The sequence below is a fragment of the Zootoca vivipara genome, chromosome 16 (assembly GCF_963506605.1).
Source record: "Zootoca vivipara chromosome 16, rZooViv1.1, whole genome shotgun sequence".
NCBI classification, from domain to species: Eukaryota; Metazoa; Chordata; class Lepidosauria; order Squamata; family Lacertidae; genus Zootoca; species Zootoca vivipara.
Window position 1 is genome coordinate 34,091,066 of NC_083291.1, and position 25,048 is coordinate 34,116,113.

Below are 25,048 nucleotides of genomic sequence, written 5' to 3' on the forward strand. Positions count from 1 at the left end.
GACCTGTTGTCCCTTCCGCACACTTGAACTTTTCTCCTTACTAGTAGTGAGATAAGTGGGGGAGGAGAGGGGAGGCAATGGGTGAGCCCAAGACCCACTCACAGTCTCTCCCAGGTAGATAAGTAAATAATTGTGTGTAATAAGTAAAAAAAATACAAGTGCCTCAAGCCAGGATGCCAAGAAGTTCAAAGCAATTGGAAAGACCTCTTGTTGCCATTGACCATGCAAGGCTTCCTTCTTAGGGGATAGATACTGGTTGGGAAGCTGAGCCCCAGGACTGGACTCTTCAGCGGGGTGTGTGTGTGCGTGTCAAGAGAAAGTTTTCAGTCAGCCTTTTGAACCTAGGATTGGCCCAGATCAATGTTTGCATAGTATGCCAACCCCCACCAAGTTTATCAAGAGCAGGCTGCACAAACATACTGTTTAGCTGTTGCTGTAAAAAAAGGGGAGGAAAAAGAAAAACCACTGTCATTTTTGACAGCCTTGCTAATTTCTTTTGAAATTCCCAGGTTGCTCAAACTCCTCCCCATTTACTGATTAAACACAGATTGCAAAAGGGCTTGGACAGGGGCTCAGAGGATAAATACTGAGACGGTAACCTGCCTCTCCTGTTCCCCCAGATCACCATGGAGGGGACAGCTTTCTACCTGGTGGCTGTCCTCTTGGTCTCTTTCCCGACTTCTTCTCACAGCCAACTGTAAGTACAAGTCAGATGTCAGCAGTTCACAGCAGCACCGCATTTCTTAATCAAGGGGAGTTTTCTGCACAGGGAAGCATTTCCTGCTGCTTTCTCTTATGTGCTGAGGAGATCCATCAAATTCAGGAATCCTTTTAGGGGTGATTTAAAATTGCTTCAGATGTAGTGTGAAGAGGTTTTTTTGCTTAGGGGGGGGGAATTGCCTGCAGCAGAAAATCCAAATATCACTCTCCCCCGGCCCCTCACCACCATAGTGATGGAAATATCATTTAAAATAATCATGAACTGGCTGCTTCCAACCATACTCCTAAGTCTGCTGCCTGAAGCAAGCCACTTCACTGCCTGGTGGCAGCGCCGGCTCTGAATTTGTGACATGCAGAAATGTTCTTTGTACAAGAAGTGTGGAAGCCATGGAAGAACAGAAGAATCCTGCTTTAGCAGTGTGTCTCTGGGTCCATCTGATCTCGCATTCTGCCTCCCTGGAGTGGCCCACCTTTGGAAAACTCTCCATTAGGGCATGAAGGCAACAGCCCTCCCCTGTTGCTCGTCTCCAGTTTCTGATCACCTCTGAGCATGACGTTTCAATTTAGCCATCCTGATTTAGGCTTCATGGCATGTCTGACAATTACATGTGTGTGTGTTCTGTTGCGTGTACATGTGTTGGAGTGCTAGTCAGCTGTGGTGTAAAATGACTAATTACCAAGACATTTTATTTACCAAGATGTTTATTATGTTTTTATATGTGTTGGAAGCCGCCCATAGTGGATAATAATAATATAATAATAATATAATACAACATATATAATATGTATTATATGTATAATATAATACAACAACAACAATTCTACCTGAGGCAAAGGGCAAGGCAGCATCCCCTATAGCTCTGTGTAGAGAAGCTTGCCAAATTGCCAGGATTAATCTTATTTTTTACACTAGTGACTGGACCTCCATTGCGCCGAGGGGCAGCAGCAGGCTAGTTTAGGGGTTACACACAGCTCTGTCTTCCAACATTTTGCCATTGGCACTCGCCCCCTGCCATCTGTCTCCAGAGATGGCCACTTCACTCTGCCTAATGATAGGACCAGTCCTGCATTTACGCACAATCAAAAAAGAGAAAACGCATCACCTTAAAAGAGGACACTGATTTTTCATACAATCTGTATATGCTGCTGTCTATATAGAGATGCACCTTTAGCAGTGATTACTACAAATTATTTAGAAATAAAATACCTCTCACCATAAGGTGGGAGAGGAAAGTATGACAAGGTGAACTCTGTGCCTGTTTCCTGTGCTATTGATGGGCAATCTTTGCAAGGTCCTTGCTCTCCCTTGTTAGGTTCATTATCATTAAGACAAACTTTGACCAGATAGCTCAGGGGTCAGCAACCTTTTTCAGCCATGGGCTGGTCCACCGTCCCTCAGACCATGTAGGGGGCTGGACTATATTTTGAAAAAAAGAAGTACAAATTCCTATGCCCCACAAATAACCCAGAGATGCATTTTAAATAAAAGGACACATTCTACTCATGTAAAAACACGCTGATTCCTGGACCGTCCGTGGGCTGGATTGAGAAGGCGATTGGGCCGCATCCAGCCCCCGGGCCTTAGGTTGCCTACTCCTGAGATAGCTCTTTGTATAGAGAACTCATTCAAATAATAGAGGGTTGTCCTCCAACAGCCCTTCAAACAGGGAAGTGTCCTTGGCACACTGACACCCTATGATAGAGCATGAGACTCTGAAGCTTAAGGTTGTGGGTTCAAGCCTTTCGTTGGGCAAAAAGATTCCTGCATTGCTACCACATTGCAGGGGACTTGGGCTAGAGGAGCCTTGCGGTCCCTTCCAACTCTGCAATTCTATAATTCTGTTGTATGCACAGCTACATGTTGTTGATGCCACCTGTGATCAACTCAGCATTTACGTGAGCTGACTTTTGTCAGATGCCATCACTCTGTGTCAGCCGTGATGGGATGTGGGGAGGGTATGGAGTAAATGTGGAAATGTCCTCATCAGGCATAAATCAAAAGTTAGTACAGCCCAAAAGGAAAAGTTACAATCAAAAAGTCGCTGAACCTGAACTCAGATTTATTGGTTTAGAGAGGGTTTTTTGAAAGTGAAGTAGAATTTAATCCAAACCTAAAATATTTTTGTTGCCTTAGACCTGAATAGGAACCCAACCTCTAATTCTAAAAAAAAAGGTACACGAGAGCACTCACATTAGGGAGCCAGACCCTTTTCCTTTTCTTTGCTGACCTCCTTATGTTTGGCTAACATTGGAAGGAGTCAGGGATTTCATGAAGGGACCCCAACCTTATGTTTATATACCGCGCTTAAAGGCAAAACCTTCTCAAAGCAATTTATAAAACATAAAACAATAAAATATGCATCATATACAATCAACTAAAACAGCAGCATTATCCAGAGTGCTAGTAATTTGTAACCAGGTGGTTACAAATTACAAACATAAGAGGAAAAAGCAAAGTGCAAAATCTAATTTCAAGACTTATGCATTGAATGACAGCTGGTGTCCACGTCCAGATTACTGTTCTGCGATTCCGGGACAAATTGTGGTGTGATCTCATAGGAGGAAGTCAGATGTTGATTTCACATTATGGCTGAGGTTAGAAAATAATGATTGACGAGGGCCCTACCGTCTTCCTTGCATAGGAGCCAACTCCTAGGGGCCAATGTTCTGCCGCCGCGCCCCCCCCCCCAGTTGATGGGCATTGCCATTCAAGTGGTGTGTGTGCCATGTCTTGTGATCAATTATGTGGGATGGGACGTACTTCCTCCCCCCCCCCCTGGATTTTATTGAAGTTGGCACCCCTGATTCCTTGGAATCTTTAAAAGATATCGTATACATGCCTTGGAGGTCACATGGGCAGCATCCTCTTCTGTGAGTAATTTTGCTGTAATACTAATTCAGCCATTCTGTGGCTTGTTTTCCTACTCAATGCAAGTGGACAGAGGATTGCAGGCAACATATATCATTCACCAATATAAAACCACAGCAATTACCCCAGTGTAATATGAACTTCATGGCTGTGTGAGGTTTTGAAGCCAGGATTGGACTCCCAGGCGCTAGCCCAACAATCTTATCTCTGCAATTTCAACAGAAGCCTCCAGAATTCGTTCATCTCTCCCACATGCCACCATTTCTCACAACCACTTAAGTAAAGGAAGAAAAACTGGGTTGCTGTATGAACTTCCATTATGCAGTTTTCTCACCCTAATTTTACAACAAAAGCAAAAACAATAGAACAAAAATAAAAACCCCTTTCCTCATTCTTTTTTTAAATGATATTTATTCATTTTGCACATAAAAAGAAATAACACAAAATACAAAATAAAAAAGGAGCACACAAAAAAGAAGAAAAAAAGGACCTCCCTACCCCCAAAAATAAAAATAAAAATATAACAACAACAATAAAAAAGAAGGAAAAAATAGATCTAATAATCTTATATCATTTTCATAACATTGAGACTTCCCCGGTTCCCCCCTCATTGATTCCCTAATTTACTTCCTCGTAGAGCAATTTTCACATTATACCAAATAATTTTTAATTAATTAACATTTCCTCATTCATTATCACCATTTAATTATATCTATAAACTCAATTTTTAAATACTTATGTTCTAATATATCTCCCCAACTTAAATTTTTTACCAGCAATTAAACTGCATTTTAATGCTTCATTCTCCCCCCCTTCCCCTGGACCCAGATTCCCTGGATACCTCAGCAAATTCCATATTTCGTACCAGTGTCAGACTTTTCCAATCAAACCAGCCTAAAATCACATGATTAAACATTTTATTCCACTCCCACCCTTTCCAAAAGCTTCCAGCAATATTTTTTAAAACCACTCTGCTGTTTCCACACTTTTCTTGCTGCTTCCCAGCACCCCCCTTCTTCCTTCCCCTCGACCCAGAGCTTTCCCTGCACACCCTCTCTCACTGGGTGTGCAGAGACCCCCCCCGGTTCTCCGTTGAAGAGTTCTTTTTTTAAATCCAAAACTTGTCCCACATCTCCCACTTGTGGGGCATTTTGACAATCTTCTTCCTCTTCTCCTTTACAGTTTTGAAGTTCTTCTAAGTTATTACTGTCTATCGTTTTTATTTCGTCCTCCGTGTCATCTGAGCAGGTCACTTCTCTTCCTGAGTCCTTATCCATATCTCCCCTCGTGATCTCAAGTCTTTTGTTAATTTGTCGCCAGTGTTCATTGTTCTTGACCAGCTCTTCCTTAATGTATAAAAGTTCCAAATAGATCTTTTGGTAATATGAATCTTGTGCTGATGTTGAGACTGCCATCGTCCTTGCTCTCAAATCCCGTGGGAAAACAGCAGATAATAAAACCGGATGTGACAGGTGTCAAATTCCCAGATGGAGTCCATTTTAAGTCCAGTTCTGGCTATTCCATAAATCCAAATATCAATAGCATAGTCTTTTCTTAATAACAACAAAATATCAATCCATTCACAGATCTCTCCAGGGACCTAGTTCCAGTCTCCTGGAGGGGTTTGAGAGTCTGATTCCTGGTAAATTGGTTACTTCCTCTCTCTTCCCTTGCTGGGGATCAAATTACTGCTTCACAAAACAATCAAAGTGGGAGACCGACTTCCGTTTTTGTAGTCACCTACCGTGTCAGAATTTTAAAAGAATGTTGCCAATCACGCTTTTTTACTCACACTGAGTTTTTTTCCTGATCGTTGCCTTTTGCGGAAGGAATCCATCGCTCTCTGGGTGAAGGCTCGGGATGTTGCTTCTGGAGGTAATGCTGGTGCCCAAAATGGCTCCCGCGACTGCCACTCCGCTGGCTCTCGGGGGCTCTGCCGAGCTTCCCGGGCAGGGGAGGAGTCACGTCGGGAGCTCCGCAGGGCAAATTTAGCCCCCAGGAAGCTCAACCCGGGGTTCTGTGGGGATCCGCGTGCCCCTGCGGTATTCCCCCCCCTCCGCGAATGCCAGAAGCCTCAGAGCTCGAGGCTTCTGCGTCCTCCCACCAGCGCGATAGACCGGAAGGCCCCCTTTCCTCATTCTTACCTCCATCAAGAAATGTGCCTGGACAAAAATCCTCCCTCCTCATTCTTTCTTAAACTGTTTTCTCTTGATGGGGACAGAGGAGGGATCTTCTGCTAGTGGTTTTTATGACTGGCTAAGCGGAGAAGATGGGTGGAAGCCTCTCTGTCACTGGAAATGTATTGATATTATTCTAGGTGACAGGACAAAGACTGGACCGTGGCTTTGGAGGTTTTTTGGGGGGGTTTCAGAATCTTGACAGGGTGATGCCTATAAATGAGGGCCTCTTAAACCATTTGTTTCTTGAATTTCCCAAAGCAAGAGGAGTTGGCAAAGGAGCATGGAGCATACCAAAGCATGGAGGAGCTGTGGTAAAGGTATTTAGATGCAACAAACAGACTCACTGCAATGAACTTTTTCTCCTTTGTAGCTACTCCCTCATCACCCCAAGTGTCCTGCGAGTAGAGACCGATGAGACGATTGTGGTGGAGGCTCATGGAAGCAACTTTGACACACAGGTCACCATCTCTGTGCATGACTTCCCACAGAAGAGAAACACCTTGTATATGGTCCAAGTTCCCATGAACCCAGCAAATGGCATGATGGTGACACCAGCCATAAAGGTGGGTGCAGAGCGAAGATTAGGGACGGTGCCATAGTGTATGTGCAAAAATCAAGCTCCAGACTTGTGCACACTCAACCTAGAAGCAAGTCGCATTGAACACAGTGGGGCATACATACGATTGCGCAGTTTGTCTGTTACATTTGGGGTGGTTGGATTAGCATATAAAAAGAGAAACTCTGAGAGGGGTAAGGGAAGGGCAAATCATCTGTACTATCAAGCCCAATGATGGGAAATTTAAAGAAAGTACAATGCTGTCTGATCAGACCTGAATATAACACATCAGAAGATTCAGATTGTTATAGCTCCCAGACCAGCTTTAGTAAAATATATTTGTGAGGATTTGTGTGATCGTATGCAATGGTCCTATTTCAGTATCTGCTTTCTGGAAGGGTCAGCAGTAAATTTGGGCTGAAAAATGTTAGGGTTGACAACCTGGATAAAAACCAGTCTCACCCACCTTTGTGCCTTGATCTGCAGATATTCACCTGTGAAACTCATTCTTCGCACAGTCTAAACATGATAATTTGCCCATTGCAGATGTTCAAACTGCTATTAAAAGTGAAAACTGCAAGATTCTTTCAAATGACTGCACTGAGTATTCATGTATAGGGTTGCCCTACAGCTGATTGTAGGGCAGTGTTTCTCAAACTTGAGTCTCTAGCTGTTGTTGGATTACAACTCCCAACATCTCTAGCTGGCAGGACCAGTGGTCAGGAATGATGGGATTTGTAGTCCAACAGCAGCTGGAGACCCAAGTTTGAGAAACACTTTTATAGGGCGTTATTCCTAATGCTTAAGGAAGGATTCTAAGAAAAGTGGTTTACCATTTTGATGTTTCTTCTTAATGGATTTGACTTTGCTAGTGGCTGGATGCAGAGGAGTGGGGGGGGGGGGGTTGGAGGCACCAGCTGGGGAACCCGCAAGGTAAGAAGGCTCAGAGCCAGGGGACTGGTGGTGGGATGATGATGAGTGGCCAGAGGGAGAAGAGGGAGCAGACTGGGAAGAGGAGGTGTCGGAATATGAAGAGGTAGAGCTGGAAGAGGCTGTGGCAGAGAGCAGTCCAGACTCAGAGGCAGAAGCGGAGGCTGGAGAGGAGGGGGGCTGATGAGGGAGCCAGGCTGTCTCCCCTTCCTGCAGTGACCAGCTCCCTTCTCCCCTGGTATTTCAGAACCCAAAGAGGCATGAAGAGGGTGGAGCAAAGATAGACAAGGTGTTGGAGTCTCAGATTGCTTGGGAAGAACCAGGGGGAAGAGAAGATTTAGGGAGCTGTGGGAAGCCAGGAACCTTCTGTCCTCACAACTGACTCATTGGGGCAAGATCTACCAGGAAGAGTTGCTGTGCTCACTAGGCCTGGCCTCCTGAGCTGTTTTGTTTCTTTGATTAAAGAGAACTAACTTCACCAACACTATATGAGTTATTTTAGACCTGATAACACATACCCTGACATAGTGATATCAAATTATAGTCCCAGCATTTAGGAAATATTAGTCATACTTTGGTTTTCGAATAGCTTAGTTCTCGAACGTTTTGGCTCCCAAACATTGCAAACCAGTTTGCGAACTATTTTTGGAAGCTGAACGTCTGCAGCTAATCAGAAGCTGCACTTTGGCTTTCAAACATTTTGGAAGTTGAACGGACTTCCAGAATGGATTCCGTTCGACTTCCAAGATACGACTGTATAACTAGTTAAGGCAGAAATAAAACAAATAGGAACACGTTGTTACCTTAGGTGGAACATCAAATCTCCCCCAGTCCCCCAAACAAGTCAAAGTGCTTACTATCTGAGTCCGGTTGAGATCCCTGGCACTTGATGTAGAAAAATATCAGAAGTGTTTCTCTGTTAGGGGAAAACACACACCAAGACGTTAAATAACAATTTATTGCCTGTTAATGACACCCAAGTCATATTCGTGAGCCCTGGAGTCTAGTGGAAGAGAGGAAGATAGCTTCTCAAAAGAGGCCAGATGCATGAAGGTTTGTAACATTTTAAAATCCATGAGTAACAGTAGTTTTCTGTCGGCATCAGTGCTGGATTTACGTTTAAGCTAAACAAGATACAGTGGTACCTCAGGTTGCGTACTCAATCTGTTTTGGGGTGCCGTTCACACCCTAAAATGTACGCAGACCGAGTGGCGCTTTAGCGCATGCATGAAGTGCCAATAGAGCGCTTCTGTGCACGCACAAAGCGCGCAGAATGCTTCTGTGCATGCGCGCGCAGCAGAACCTGGAAGTAAACACTTCCGGGTCCGCCGAGTATGCAACCTGAAAGTACGCAACCCACAGCGTATTCAGCCCGATGTATGACTGTATAGCTTAGCCCCCCCCCAAAAAAAAAATAAAAGGGGGGAAACTGGATGTACATTTCCAAAATATAAGATAAAAAACAAATAAAATTAAACCTACATACAACAACAGTGGCAAATGGCTTTAGATACCTATTAGGTCCATAAATGACCATATAGCATATATTCAACACAAGAAACAGCGACAATTTGTTGTTGACAAAGGACAGCTGGACCTATAAAGGGCCCCATTACCTTCAGTAGCTTAGGGCCTCATCCAACATAAATCCGGCCCTGGTTGGTATGGTGAGCAGCATGTATCTTGGTCTTTTATGAATATATACTTCAGGCCTTCTTCTATGATTAGTCACAATTTGGCTCTGTCTTATGGTTTCAGCTGAGGGAACCTGAAATATCTAAATTCTATTTTTAAAGTGCCTTTGGCAAGTTAATGTATTGTCTCTTTAGTCTGGAGTTAATGAAGTGTACAGCCACGTCTCTTGGCTTGTTTGCATTAAGAGCAAAAGAGAATGTCAGACTGTGGACAAACTCTGTTGTCAGCATGTCTATGGCCATTTATTTGAAGTGTTCAGTGAGCCTGTCATGCAAGAAGCACTCCGAGCTGCCATCCTCCACATGCTCTGGGAATCATCTGAATAATAAATTATAGCAACAACTTATTTTCTTAAGGTCATCCAGCTTACTTATGCGCTCCTTAGTTAAATCTCTTGCACACTTCAGTTTTATTTGCCAGTCAGCAGCCATATTTGATGCAGTGCCAACTGTTTGCTGAATGATCTGCATTTACCTTGTCAAGAAAAGGAGTTACTCTTCAATTGGGCTGATCTTAGGGATGTTACAGAATTCTGTCAGACACAGAAATGGGAACAGAAATTCCCACTATTTTCACGTTTGTCTGAGGTCAGGAATGAATATCATGCAATCATATGAGTAGTATTCACTATTGTGGTGCTTTTTTAGTGCGTAAACATTTTGTAAATAATGATGTTGTTTTGGGCAACGAAAAGAGCCAACCAAAGTGGTTAACCTTTTTTGGGGGATTGAAGTTGTTGAGCTTTTTTATTATTTTACCCCAAAGTTTTTGAGCTTTGTTTAGGATTGAAGTTGTTGAGGTTTTTTTTTTTAGGATTTGGTAGTTACACAAAGAAACTGTGAGTTCATCTCTTATGGAGACTGAACTCATGTGCTGCTGGCTGAGAGCCAGCAGACAGCAAAATTACATTTAGATAACAAAATGACTGCAGGAGAGCAGCATGGCAGCAAAAGATCATCAAAAGAGCAATAAGAAACAAGACGAACTGAGAAAATGGCTGCATGTCTCTTTTGTGGAGTCAGCTGGAGCCATGGCCATCTCCCAGGTCACATGCAGGGGGAGGAAGCTCCAGACGTCACACTGACTGGATGTAGTTGAAGCAAAATTCCAAGTATGTTCGGTACTTGGCCAATAAATGATTCCTCATCCTTCCTTCCTTATCCTTATGTCCACCTGCATGTGGCCACTCTAGGGAAATAAGGAATGTTGCATTTGACCGTACCAATGGTTTACATCCCACATAACAAAGTGTCAAGCAAACAGGAGAGTTAAACATCTGAATGAGTTTAGCTGCAGGGCAAGGAGGTCAGGGCATTCTATTCTGCCCCCCTCCAGCCCTTTGACCTAAACAAGTTTTCCTGATTCCCTTAACACAGGTTCCTGCCAAAGACCTGAAGAAGGATTCCAAGCAAAACCAGTATGTGGTTGTCCAGGCCAGCTGTCCTCAGTTCACATTGGAGAAGACGGTTCTGGTCTCCTTCCAGAGTGGATATCTCTTTGTTCAGACAGATAAAACCATCTACACCCCTGGATCTGCAGGTGAAGCCTTCTGCTAGCCCCACCTTATCTGGGACCACAGTAAGGGGTATAGAGTGGATCAGGCATCCCCAAACAGCGGCCCTCCAGATGTTTTGGCCTACAACTCCCATGATCCCTAGCTAACAGGACCAGTGGTCGGGGAAAGATGGGAACTGTAGTCCAAAACATCTGGAGGGCCGAAGTTTGGGGATGCCTGGAGTGGATAACCAGCTTGGGGTCAGCATTTGATTTATGTTTCAGATCTTTACTATTATTAGATGCACCCCTAGTTGCAACTAGAGTTAAACAAATATTAACACTCCTACCACACACACACACACACCTGACAACTCAAGTTGGTCTGAAAAAGTTCTGTGTATTCATCCCTCAGGTATTGTAGGTTTTTGTAGTCTTTAAGCAGAACCAGCAGCCTCTCTTCTGCAAGAGGCAACTGTAGGACAAAGCAAATGGATCTGCACACCATGGGATGTGAGAGTAACAGACAGCTTGTTGGGACTGTGGCACTCACCTGGCCTCCCTCCAGCTGAGTTGTAGCTGCATACTGTCCCAAAGAGGAGGAGAGGGGAGGCTGACACAGTACAGACTACCAGAAGGAGCACTGGATTGGCTTAGCCCCTGCTTCTCTCTGCTGCTATGCGGCAGTGACTCAGCCAGTGGGAGGTCGGGTGAGCAGTGCACCTTCAACATGCCATAGTCCACTACCAGAAATGGATTTGTTTTCTGGTATTTTTATCTTTAAACAATAAGGAAAAAACCCCTGCAAGATTTGTATATCTCAAAATACGGATAGTTACAGGTAGGTAGCCGTGTTGGTCTGAGTCGAAGCAAAATAAAAAAATTCCTTCAGTAGCACCTTAAAGACCAACTAAGTTTATATTTTGGTATGAGCTTTCGTGTGCATGCACACTTCTTCAGATACACTAGAAACAGAAGTGTCAGACCCTATATACTATATACAGAGGGTGGTGGGGGTGGGTGGGAATGGGTGATGGGCTGATGGGAGTGGTAAACCTGTAGATGGCTGTTAATGGCTGCTGATGGCTGCAATTAGTCCTGGGCTGAGGTGCTAAAGAAAGCTTGATCATGCATAATGAGATAAGAATCCGATGTCTCTATCCAAGGAGCAAAATACGGATGTGAGCGTGTGTGCGTGTGTGTGTGCTCCACCAGTACTCCCCCATGCCCCAAAATGACACACACACAGACCAAATGTGTAGGATGGATGTAGTTCATGTTTCCTTTTCTTTCTATTTCTTTTCAAACTCAAATACCTCTCTTTTATTTCTCAGTGCGCTACCGTGTCTTTTCTGTGGGCCACAACATGGAGCATTTGGAAAAGCCTGTGATTGTTGAGTTTGAGGTGAGAGGCACATCTGAAGGCAGCCCTGTTTAGGGAAGCTTTTAATGTTTAACAGACCATTGTATTTTAATATTTTGTTGGAAGCCGCCCAGAGTGGCTGGGGAAACCAGTGCAGCATTGGCCACCTGAAATTGCAGTTGGTGTTTCACTAAATGTTCTGTGGTGATTTCGCAGAAAGAGTGATGGCCATCTTAGGAAGCATATGGCATGGGCATTTTTCATAGCTCCTTAAATGCCATTTCAGACCTTGGCAGTGCTGGCCCATCCCAGCAGTGGTATTATGGGAAACTATCTCACCAAGACCTTGGGAAAATAACTATACTGGGATTTGGGGGGGGGGGCATCAGGCTGTTTACTTTTTCCCTCTCAGTCACACAACCATTTATATCTCCTGCTCCTCCTTTTAAGGAGCCCAAAGTGGCAAGATGTCCTCCTTCCTCTTCTGTCCTCCTGCCTGTATCTTAAAAGCCAGTTCAGAGTGCCTGTTTTAGCGTCTGGTAGTAAAAGCAATTACTACTAAAGACTGGTGTGGCGAGCGCACAGAAACAAGGGGGAGAAAAGAAAGATTTACAACGGGAATAAGGGTGAAGTCCTATTTGCCAAGAGGTCACTGTACAGCGGTAAATCTGGCCTCCAAGGAGCATCCCACAGCTGTAGCTGCTTCTGTGGCAGCAGGTAATACATTCCTTGGAGACTGGATCTGCTGGTCCTATAGATCCTGCCTCCTGAGGCAATCACCTCACCTTGCCTCATGCGCCGGCCCTGTATTGTTTTTCAGCAGTGCTGGAATATGATTGCTGTAGAGATTAGGTTGCCCCCATCTCTTGTACTACAAGGATAGCTAATTGAAGCAAGGCTGGCGATTCTTAAATGTGTTATTGCTTATTGTTACTGGTTTTTTGTTTTCAAAGATTTGTACTTTTAAATACAGAAAGCCACTTTGTGGAGGAGTTCCTCAAAAAGAAGTGTGTGAATCTCCTAAACCAATTAATTAAATTAACTATCTTCACAACAGTTTAGGCCAGAGCCATCCTGGAAGCTTTGTGTCTAAGCCGAGATCAAGGACCTGGTAGACTAGAACTAAAGCTTTACCTATCTAGAGAATTTGGTTTTTCCACATTATGAATACTGAGTGCAATCATTTTTCATTCCTTCAGCAGCCATTGAAACATGTTTTTCTCCTTCACAGACACCAGATGGCATTATTGTCAGCCAGAGTTCCGTCAGCCCCAGTTCAACAAACATCCGGCCTTACAACTTACCTGAGATTGTCAGGTATTGGACCATGAATACTACCATGCAGCATATTTGTACAGAAAGTGAGCTGAAACAGCAACCTGAGAAGAAAACTCATCAATGTGCAAAGTGCCCTTTATCCTTCTTTTGGGGGTTTCATATGAAACAAAACAAAAAACACTCCAAGCTCTCATCAATATTAGTATATATTTACCATCCACAACCACCCTGTGACATACACATAGCTGGGGTGTGAGAGTGTGATCTCACCCTCCAAATATCCACATCTTAATATTTTTTTGGGTAGGCATTCTGCTTAACACCCAAGCTTAACAGCACAGTCCTTTGCATGTATTCCCCATTGAGCCTAATATGGCTTATCTCAGGGGTGTATGACTAGGAGTGTGGCTGGGCAGAGTAAGCCCAACCCTGACCAGGAAGCAGTGATGTGGCAGATCCAACACTGCACCCAAGGCCTGTCACTCACCCTGGCCAGGGCGGAGGATGGGGAGTGGGTTTTCACACATATTTTGCTGAGCCAGCTCTAGAATGGCGCAGCTGAGAGACCTGAGGATTGGACCCCTTGGGTGGTCCTTGGGGCTCTGGGTTCAAGAGGCCCAAAGTCACCAGTACTCCACCATGCCCCAAAATGGCACTTTGGGGTTCTTCACAGAGTACCACCAGCAAAGAGAGTTGCTGATGCGATCTTGCTGCCCACTTTAATAATACAGTAGTAATAATAAGGGCTTGCTGATCAGAAGGTCGGCGGTTCGAATCCCTGTGACGGGGTGAGCTCCCGTTGCTCGGTCCCAGCTCCTGCCAACCTAGCAGTTCGAAAGCACGTCAAAGTGCAAGTAGATAAATAGGGACCGCTCCGGCGGGAAGGTAAACGGCGTTTCCGTGCGCTGCTCTGGTTTGCCAGAAGCAGCTTTGTCATGCTGGCCACATGATCCGGAAGCTGTCTGCGGACAAACACTGGCTCCCTCGGCCTATAGAGCGAGATGAGCGCTGCAACCCCAGAGTCGGACACGACTGGACCTGATGGTCAGGGGCCCCTTTACCTTTACCTTATATGCTATATGGTAATTTATGGACCTAATACTAATAATAATTTATTATTTCTACCTCCCCATCTGGCTGGAACAAGCATGGGAGGAAAGCTCTACATTGAGAACAAGAAGGGGGAAATCAACTTAATAATAATAATAATAATAATAATTTTATTATTTATACCCCACCCATCTGGCTGGGTTTTTCCAGCCACTCTGGGCGGCTCCCAACAGAATATTAAAAACACGATAAAACACCAAACATTAAAAACTTCCCTAAACAGGCCTGCCTTCACTTGTCTTCTAAAAGTCAGAATGTTTATATCCTTGACATTTCATGGGAGGGCGTTCCACAGGGCGGGCGCCAATACCGAAAATGCCCTCTGCCTGGTTCCCTGTAACCTCGCTTCTCGTAGTGAAGGAACCACCAGAAGGCCCTTGGAGCTGGACCTCAGTGTCCGGGCTGAATGATGGGGGTAGAGACGCTCCTTCAGGTATGGGCCAAGGCTGTTTAGGGCAGGGGTCAGCAACTTTTTTTAGCTGTGGGCCAGTCCACCGTCCCTCAGACCATGTGGTGGAAAAAGAACCGATTCCTATGCCCCACAAATAACCCAGAGATGCATTTTAAATAAAAGCACACATTCTACTCATGTAAAAACACCAGGCAGGCCCCACAAATAACCCAGAGATGGATTTTAAATAAAAGGACACATTCTACTCATGTAGAAACATGCTGATTCCTGGATGGTCCATGGGCCGGATTGAAAAGGCAATTGGGCTGCATCCGGTTCCTGCGCGTTAGGTTGCCTACCCCTGGTTTAGGGCTTTAAAGGTCAGCACCAACACTTTGAATTGTGCTCAGAAACGTAATGGGAGCCAATGTAGGTCTTTCAAGTGACCACTCCCAGCCACCAGTCCAGCTGCTGCATTCTGGGTTAGTTGTAGTTTCCAGGTCACCTTCAAAGGTAGCCCCACATAGAGCGCATTGGCACTTGGGCAAGGCTGAGCCCTCCACTGTATCAGAATCTTCCCCCTCCCTCAGCCATGGTGTGTTTCTCTGCTGGCCTCCAGAGAGGACCATAAGCACCATTTTAATTCTGACCACCATCAGGTGGTGGTGGGGAATGAGCATCAAAGATCATAGACCATATCCTCACCTCACCCATGACGAGAATAGGCCCTGCAGCCCATTCTTATTTCACCTTTACTATCATGAGTTGACAAAGCAGAAGCAGTGAAGATCCCTTCCTTTTCCTTCTCTAGTTTGGGGACATGGAAGATTGTGGCCAAGTATCAAGACTCCCCACAGGAGACCTTCACCACGCAATTTGACGTCAAGGAATATGGTAAGGATGACCATCTCTGCTTAGCATTTCCCCTGACCCATCTTAGGCATTGTTTCCTCTTTAATCCCTTGGGTTGGATTCAACAGATGAATCTTGCCAGTGAAAGCCCTGCCCACTTGTGCAACGGGGTTTACCTCCTCTCCCTGCTCCTGAAGTTGGCTTGTGAAGGGGTCGCGAGAACCCCCAGAACAGTGCACTGAGAGGGATTGTTGAATTGACTGTTTCCCAGGGAATACTCCCATTGGTCTTCCACCATGACACTTGGAATTGCTCATACTATTGAAATTGCTGGCATTGACCTGAAAGCTCACTACGCTCAGATATTCTCATCTTTCCATGAATGTTTATATGTTCTTCCCTTATTTTTCCCTCTAGTACTGCCAAGCTTTGAAGTAATAGTGGAGCCATCGGATAAGTTTTATTACATTGATAGCAACAGGGATTTCAGAGTGTCTATCACTGCAAGGTGGGTGCCTGCAACTGTGGGAAGGTAAAGATGAGGTATTACCTGCATAAAATCAAATTATCATGTCCAGAAAAACAAGAATTCACAGAATGATTTTAAACGCGTTTATTTGGAACCTTTTAAACGGTTAGAAATATTAGAATGCAAAATACAAAGCAAAAGAGGAGATATAATAAAGGGGGAGATAATAAGATCATGTTTTCATTATATTACAGAAAAGAAAATATACGATTTAATACCTTCCTGAAACTTATTATTCCAGATTGTAACAATCAATAGTTATCTTTCAGTAGATTTGCTTGCCTAAAAGGGAGTTATAATTTTCCCACTTTGGCTGCTAAGAAACATATCATGTGTAGTTGGGTTGCTATGTGAACCCTTTAAAAACTGTAAATAGCAGCCACTGGGGGCCCCAATCCAGTTGTTTTTATCTCACTAAGAACTTCCCTCTTAGAGTTCAGAACAGCTGGAGAGGGGAGAGGAAAGATCTGTTGGGATCACAGGACAAAGGCTAAGAGTAAAAACCTTATCAACACTCTCCATGGTGCCTGTCCTGACCAGGAACTGCTATTTACGATTTTTAAAAGATTCACAGGGTCACAGCTACAGGCAATGTGTGTAGTGTCACATGTAGTTTGACCCTTAGGGCAAAAATAGATGTGAGAGGGACAGACACATTTGTTCATGCACAAATCTATCCCATTCTTTTATAAAGGGAAGAAGCAGGAAATTCTATTAAAATATAAGAGGCAGATAGGTAAGGGAATTGAACCCTTCCCCTTCCCCAAGTTGATCTCATTGTCATTCTTGTCATTGCTTTTGTAAACAGACTACATTTTCCACAGATAAATCTGTATTCAAAGTGGTACAGTACGTACAAAAAACAACAGCATTCTAAATACAGTACAGTCGTACCTCTGCTTACGTATCCCTCTGGATACGCAAACTTTAGGCTGCAAACGTGGCAAACCCAGAAGCACTCTACGTGCTCACGCATGAGCAGAAGCGCTCTATGGCGCCATGCACATGCGCAGAACAGGCGCCTCCAGTTGCCAACACTTCGGGATGCGTCCGGAGCTCCAGAACAGATCCTGTTTGCAACCGGAGGTACCACTGTATCAGAATAACCAAACATAAGACATATAATATCACTGCAACATAATGCTAATGCTAATGCTAATAATAATAATAAGCAATTGCAGTTCTTTTATTATATCTAAGCATACATCTGCCTATGGTTCTGGCACCGGTCTCCTGCTTTTCATAGTCCTCAGCTCCCTCACACACATACCCCCATTTGACGTCGAAAACAGATCTTTAATTTCCCAAGAAAATAAGATAATAGGTTAATGACACTGATATTGATATTGATAGTTTTGCTTTCTCATTTGGTGAACTAACCAGAAATTTTATGTTAGGAAGAAAAGCAGATGAACTTAGGACTATAAAATGTATGTTGGGTGTCTTACATTTGTCACAAAAAACACATACTCCACCTCTCCCAACAAATGAAAAGGAAATTCAGTATGTTTTAACTTTATTCTCTTCTTTGAGGTTCTTAGCATTAAGGAAATGTGGTATTAACAGAAATGTGTTTTACATGCATTGTGACTGATGTAACACCACCAGGGTGCGACTGACATAGCCCAGAAGAGGGGAAACAAGCCTAGGTTGCCCGGTCCCGTGACTGAGCTGAACATGCAAGTTACAGATAAATTCTGGAGTCTGCAAAACTGTTACATTTGTCTCAGCTTTTAAAATGCAATTACAGTGGAACTTCAGCTTATGTTACCCTCGGGTAACGTAAACTTTGGGTTGCGAAAGCGGCAAACCTGGAAGTATTCTTCCGGTTTCGCCACTTGAGCATGCACAGAAGCGGCATCTCTGGTTGCAGAAACCTTGGGATCCGACCGGAGCTCCCGAACAGATCCCGTCACAACCGGAGGTACCACTGTACAGGAAAGCATCTAAACTGTCAGTGATTTGTTTTTGTTTTTGTAGGAAAGATCAGGGCAGTTAACAAAACAGTATAAGTTGTACCCTGTTTCTCATATTTTAAGACATACCCATAAAATAAGCCATAGCAGGATTTTAAGCATTCAAGGAATATAAGCCATACCCCGAAAATAAGACATAGTGATAGGCGCAGCAGCAATGCCAGCCGTGGCAGGAGGAGGAGGAAAAAACCAAGACATCCCTTGAAAATAAGCCATAGTGGTTTTTTTGAGGAAAAAATAAATATAAGACATGTCTTATAATATGAGAAACACGGTACTTGGAAGTTGAATGGAATCCATTCTGGAAGTCTTTTTCAACTTCCAAAACGTTCGGAAACCAAAGTGCGGCTTCTGATTGGCTGCAGGAAGCTCCTGCAGCCAATCGGAAGCCACAGAAGCCCTGTCAGACATTCGGGTTCCAAAGAACGTTCGCAAACTGGAACACTCACTTCTGTGTTTATTGTGTTCGGGAGCCAAAACGTCCGAGTTCCAAGGCGTTCGGGATCCAAGGTATGACTCTAATGTTAATGGAAGTTAAATAATATCAGCTATTTACTGTATTATAAATATTATAAATAATATTATAAATAATATCAGCGCGGGTGGCGCTGTGGGTTAAACCACAGGGCTTGCCGATCAGAAGGTCGGCGGTTCGAATCCCCGCGACGGGGTGAGCTCCCGTTGCTTGGTCCCTGCTCCTGCCAACCTACCAGTTTGAAAGCATGTCAAAGTGCAAGTAGATAAATAGGTACTGCTCCAGCAGGAAGGTAAATGGCGTTTCTGTGTGTTGCTCTGGTTTGCCAGAAGCAGCGTTGTCATGCTGGCCACATGACCCGGAAGCTGTATGCCGGCTCTCTCGGCCAATAACTTGAGATGAGCGCTGTAACCCCAGAGTCGGTCACGACTGGACCTAATGGTCAGGGGCCCCTTTACCTTTACCTTTTAATATCAGCTAAAACACAAAACGTTAAGTAAAAAAGCTTGCAAGAGTTACATTGGTCACTACAAAATCACCCAAGAGCAGTCTCCCCAGTTGTGATTCCCAGCAACTGGTAGTCATCTTCATGCTGCCTCTGAAAGTGGAAGTAGAACACAGCTTTCATGGCTAGTACTGTAGCTATTGATAGCCATGTCCTCTGTAAATTGACCCTTGCAATTTATTTTTGTTCTTTTAGGTTTCTCTATGGGAAGAATGTGGAGGGTGTGGCCTTTGTGCTCTTTGGAGTGAAAACAGATGATGTCAAACAGAGTATTCCAGATTCACTCAAGAGAATTGAAGTAAGATAGGTGCCTGTGCAGGGGCGTCTTACCCATAGAGGCTAGGGGCCCCAGGGCGCCAAGTTCTGGAGGGTGCCAGGGAAGAGGCGGAGGCTGGACACAGCGCCTCCCGGAATCAGCTCGCCACCCTCCGCCATGCTGTGCCAAAGCAGTGCCCGGCTCCTGCAGCCCCACTGGCAGCGTCGTCCTCCCTAAAAAACTCTGGGAAATGGGGGGGAGGGTGCCAGAGGGAGCTTTGCATCACGGCGCCGGATATGCTTAAAGATGGCCCTGTGCCTGTGGGTGTGTTCTGTTGTGCACACAAGCAAATGTACCACTTTGGTTACAGTCTTGTTTTCCTTTCTTTTCAGATTACAGAAGGGGAAGGGGAAGCTGTGCTGACAAGAGCAATGCTACAGAAGCGATTTCACAACCTCAACGAGCTGGTTGGGCACTCCCTCTATGTCTCTGTGACAGTGATGACTGAGTCAGGTGAGCTATGATGCGAACAGGGCCGGATTTAGGTTTGATGAGGCCCTAAGCTACTGAAGGTAATGGGGCCCTTCATATGATCAACGCCCAATACTCTCTCAAGAGGCAGCAGCTCAGGTAGCTGCAGAAGGAGCAGGCACAGCGCAAAACTCTGCCAGTCCTGACTGAACACAGAATCTCATGAAGGCAGCCTTCCCCGACCTGGTGAGCTTGAGATAATTTTGACTTCCATCCCGCTTGACCAAAGGCCATGCCGCCTGGGGCTGTTGGAAGTTGTGCCCAGGGCTGGATTTAGGTATGATGAAGCCCTAAGCTACTGAAGGTAATGGGGCCCTTTATATGTCCAGATGTCCTTTGTCAACAACAAATTGTCACTGTTTTTTGTGTTGAATACCATGGACCTAATAGGTATCTAAAGCCATTTGCACATGTTGCCACGCAACCAGTCCATGCAGAATGTAGGCACCCTATATATAGAAATGAGCAAACCAGTGATATTTTAGGGAGCCAGCTAGCAGGCAGGGCCTGTGACTTACATCATAGAAGCCTACACAACACAAAACACTGTTGCTGCATGTAGGTTTTATTTTATTTGTTTTTTATCTTATATTTTGGAAATGTACATCCAGGTTTTTTTTCCTTTAATTTTTTTGTGGGCCCCCAGGAGAGTGGAGCCCTAAGCCATAGCTTGTTTAGCTTATATGTAAATCTGGTACTGGATGTGAACGTCATGATACAGTAAGTGGTTCACACATGGCACACTGGATTCTGGCTTACTTGGTGCAGTTCATAACATTGGTGTAAACAGCTTTGAGATTTTTCTAAAAAATATAAAGCGGTATAGAAATGAAAGAATACTAATAGTAGTAGTAGTAGTAGTAGTAGTAGTGATAATAGCTTTGGGCTATTAAGCCCCTTCTTGGATTGTTAAGAATTCAGAAGTGAAAGCAGAACTCATTTACACTGCAAGGAATTTTGATTAGCATAGAAACTACATTATATATATATATGTGTGTGTGTGTGTGTATACACACTGTGTGTGTGTGTGTGTGTGTGTGTGTGTGTGTGTATACTGTATATATATATATAAACATTGTTCATACCATGCTACAGACAGATATTTTATCCTGTAACATTATAATCCAGAAATACTTAGTCTTTAAGTTAAAATTTTTAGCCAGTTCCTGGAAATAAAAATACATTGGTAACTTGGTTCTCGAACTTAATCTGTTCCGGGAGTCCATTCGACTCCCAAAACCGTTCGAAAACCAAGACGCTGCTTCCGATTGGCTGCAGGAGCTTCCTGCACTCAAGCGGAAGCCGTGTTGGATGTTCGGCTTCCGAAAAACATTCACAAACTGGAACACTCACTTCTGGGTTTTCGGCATTCGGGAGCCGATTTGTTTGGGAGCCAAGGTACCACTGTATTGTTATCTGTATATGAATCAGGAAACCTAACCACAATGAATTTATTATTGTTTTTAGTATTCTTTGGCCATAACATGTTCAAACTTGTTTATGTAACTACAAAATCTAGACATTTTTCCTTATTTAAAAAGAAACCTAAAGTTCAAAGGATTCTAGCTAGAATCTATGGGCCCCACTCCCAAGTGTTTTGTAGTGTAAAATATCCTGATCATTGGGTCTACTTGTTGCTTCCACAACAGCTGCTGCACAAGTCCGCTCATCATTCACCAGGCTGTGCTAGGTCTAATATATTTTGCAGTCTGAGGTGAGAAAGGTCAATTGAAGCCAATCAAAATGGCAGTTGAATCCTATTTCAACCCTGGTAGCGAGGCAGCATTCTACATTGCAGCCAGCTAGATTAGGCTAGCTCACCATGGCATACAAAGTGAAGGAGCTCCTGTGCCCCACAAATGAACGGATGTGATCCAAAGATCCATAGGACTCTGGTGAACTTAAGAAGAGATATGGGATCAGGCTGTATCTCCATCATAGTTCAACATCCATTTTTGCTGTGGCAAACCAGAAGCTTATAGGAAGCCTGCCACCTTTGTTCTGGCAAAGTACAGGACATGAGGGGAAGGGATTGGGGGCGATATCCCCCCCAACTGCTGCTGAAATGACTTAACTCATGTCAAAGCTGCAGGGAACTAGAAGTGATGACATGAAAGCCTTGTCCTGGTTTGCTGCTCCTTGGGGGCAGGATAAGGAAAGGGAGCAAGGAGGGAAAAAAGGAAAAGAAAAAAGTGAGACAGTTTCTCCAGCCAAGTTAGCAATCCCTTCCTTGTAGGAGCAGGGGCAGGTATTTGGAAAAAATCCCAAACATGGCAGAGAACGAAACAGAGACAGAGCATGCAGCAGGGTAGAAATACAGGACAAACTGTGCCCTGTATTGAATCAACACAGGACATTGCATTCTACACTGAAATACAGGACGATTCTGTACTGTATTATATGGGACAGGTGGCAACCCTACTGCCAGTACATAGAGCATTGTGTATGGAGGGGCTGACCTGTTCTTTGGCAAGGATCCTATGGCCAATCCGATGCACAGGGATTCCTCGGCAGTCAAGCAGGTGTGTAAAGGATCATTTGAAAGCCACTTGTGTACTGGAGGTATTCCATTTGGAGCAAATGCTGAGAGCCTGGCTCTGAAACACTGTGAATATTTTTCTCTCCCCACTTGGCTTAATTTCTTCTCTGCATCCCCTCTTCTCCTTTCTGCAGGCAGCGACATGGTGGTGACTGAGCGATCTGGCATCAGCCTTGTGACATCACCCTATCAGATCCACTTCACGAAAACCCCCAAGTACTTCAAGCCAGGGATGCCCTTTGAATTGATGGTAATGTTCACCTGCGTCTCTCTTCCTTTCATGGCCCAGTCCCAGGCTCTTAGAAATCGACAGTGGTGAACCTAAGGAGCTGTGGGAAATCTGTTAAATCCATGGATGTCTTGGGAAAAGTGGTGTTGGCTCTGCAGAGGCGGCTGCATCTCAAACTCATTCACCTCTTCCTTCTCAACTGCTTAGGTGTTTGTCACCAATCCTGATGGCTCCCCAGCTTCCCGTGTACCTGTGGTGACAGAGCCAATTGCAGCTGAAGGAACCACTCAGAATGATGGGACAGCCAAGCTGATCCTGAACACCCCAGCAAACAGCCAAGAGCTCAGAATCACAGTGAGTCCCCCCCGAGGCCATGCCAAGTTCCCTTCAAATGCATGAATTGTGCTACTGGCAGTTACTGTGTGTATCTTCCGCACACAGAACCAAAGCAACTGAATTATGATTTTTTTTAGGGAGTGGGAATCTGTATCTCAGTGGGAGAGAACATGCTTTGCATAGAGGTCCCAGTTTCAGTCCATTTTTGATGGATATGCTCTGTTTCCATAGTCAAAGGCTATATGCTTCTGAATACCAGTTGCTGGAAACTGCAGGAAAGGAGGGTGCTCTTGTTTTACGTCGGTGGCGCTGTGGTCTAAACCACCAAGCCTCTTCGGCTTGCCGATCAGAAGGTCGGTGGTTCGAATCCCTGTGATGGGGTGAGCTCCCATTGCTCTGTCCCAGTCCTGCCAGCCTAGCAGTTTGAAAGCACAGCAGTGCAAGTAGATAAATAGGTACCACTGTGGTGGGAAGGTAAATAGCATTTCTGGGTGCTCTGGCTTTTGTCATGGTGTTCCATTGTGCCAGAAGTGGTTTAGTCTTGCTGGCCACATGACCCGGAAAGCTGCCTGTGGACAAACGCCGGCTCCCTCAGCCTGAAAAGTGATATGAGCGCCGCAGCTCCATAGTCACCTTTGACTGGACTTAACCGTCCAGGGGGCCTTTACCTACTTGTGAACTTCCCACAGGCATCTGATAGGCCACTGTGAACAGGATTGTGGATTAAATGGTGGACTTGATTCAGCAGGCTCTTCTTATGTTCCCCTTGAGACCAACAGTCTGACTTGGTTCATGTGGTTTATGGGGGCTTCAGTAGCAATGTTTACTCTTCAACTTTAGATCCCGATAAACTATATTCTAATTTTCTTGTTTCTTTTGATGGCAGTTCACCAATTCCATCTCACCTGCACCTTTGGTATGTTGTTCAGCCATCATTCACACTGCTGACTGGAGTTCACAAGTTACCAGTACTTAAGATGGCTTTCCCCGAAGAGCCAAGATAACTTGTGCTTTAAGGGAGTTTATAATGTGAATCTTCATTGGTCTGAATAGGGTTGAGAGACCACACGGTTCTCTTTTTATCCTGAGGTACTGAAGAGACCCACCATTCTGACCCATTTATGCCAGGCACAGTGCAGAACCCGACCTGAGCTTGTGTGGGACCTGGTAGCTGGGAACGCAGTGATATTATATATATATAATTTTTCCTCCACAACTGCCACATCCTATATTTGAGGAAGGGTGTCCTGAATTTCAGTTACTTCAAACATTCATATTAAAGTGGAGTTATTTCTGAAGATACAGGTTACGTAACAGAGGTGTTTCATAGATCTTCATAGGCCCAAGATTCTATACAATTCCTCCCCACTTGGACATTGCCACCCTGGGCAGGATATAAATATGAATATAATAATAAAAAATACTCAACTGTGCTCCGTGTGTACCTTCTCTCACAATGTAGGGTGTTAAAAGGACTAAAGGGCTAATAGTGTTCTGATCAACACTTTCAATTTTCTGTAGGTAAAAACCAAAGATCCCCAACTTTTAAATGAACGTCAGGCAACCAAGACCATGATAGCTACAGCATACCAGACCCAAGGAGGATCCGGAAATTATCTCCATTTGGCAGTCACAGCTACGGAGCTCAAGGCTGGAGACAACTTGCCTATCAACTTCAACGTGAAGAGCAACAACCAACAAGTATCGAATCAGATCCAATATTTCACCTATATAGTAAGTACTGGGCAGAATGGAAGCCTGAGGGCCAAGTCTCTATACAACTGTTACTATTGAAGGTGTTGGTGAGAGAAGGAAGAGGGAAGTCTTCAGCCATGTGCCTGGTCCTCATTGAAAAGCAGGGAGGTGATATATAATGAAATTGGGGGGGGGGGTATTTAAAGCAGGCATCCCCAAACTTCGGCCCTCCAGATGTTTTGGACTACAATTCCCATCATGCCTGACCACTGGTCCTGTTAGCTAGGGATCATGGGAGTTGTAGGCCAAAACATCTGGAGGGCCGCAGTTTGGGGATGCCTGATTTAAAGGGTATTTTGTAAAAAGACCAGAAGCCTTTCTTTTAGGAATAATAGGGTCAGATGTACCCAGAGATCAAAAGAACTTGTTTCTCTATGCAACTATGGCAGCCTGAACGATATATGCTCATAAATGGAGGGAGGGAACAGTACCAACGAGGGAGAAGTGGTAGCTGAAATTTGTGGAGTATGTAGAATTGG

General features: G+C 44.5%; 1 protein-coding gene across 1 annotated transcript in view; it reads left to right on the forward strand.

Moving 5' to 3' along the window:
• Window positions 1-536: 536 nt before the first annotated feature.
• The window catches only part of LOC118097504 (venom factor), a 70,835-nt gene continuing 46,323 nt past the window's right edge, over window positions 537-25,048 (forward strand). Inside the window, exons 1-12 of the mRNA XM_060269008.1 lie at window positions 537-697; window positions 6,140-6,332; window positions 10,327-10,489; window positions 11,779-11,849; window positions 13,039-13,124; window positions 15,398-15,480; window positions 15,856-15,946; window positions 19,119-19,221; window positions 19,572-19,692; window positions 22,384-22,499; window positions 22,686-22,832; window positions 24,336-24,548. Coding sequence (XP_060124991.1) covers window positions 627-697; window positions 6,140-6,332; window positions 10,327-10,489; window positions 11,779-11,849; window positions 13,039-13,124; window positions 15,398-15,480; window positions 15,856-15,946; window positions 19,119-19,221; window positions 19,572-19,692; window positions 22,384-22,499; window positions 22,686-22,832; window positions 24,336-24,548 — 1,458 coding nt within the window. The 5' untranslated portion in view covers window positions 537-626. The remainder of the gene's footprint in view (window positions 698-6,139; window positions 6,333-10,326; window positions 10,490-11,778; window positions 11,850-13,038; window positions 13,125-15,397; window positions 15,481-15,855; window positions 15,947-19,118; window positions 19,222-19,571; window positions 19,693-22,383; window positions 22,500-22,685; window positions 22,833-24,335; window positions 24,549-25,048) is intronic.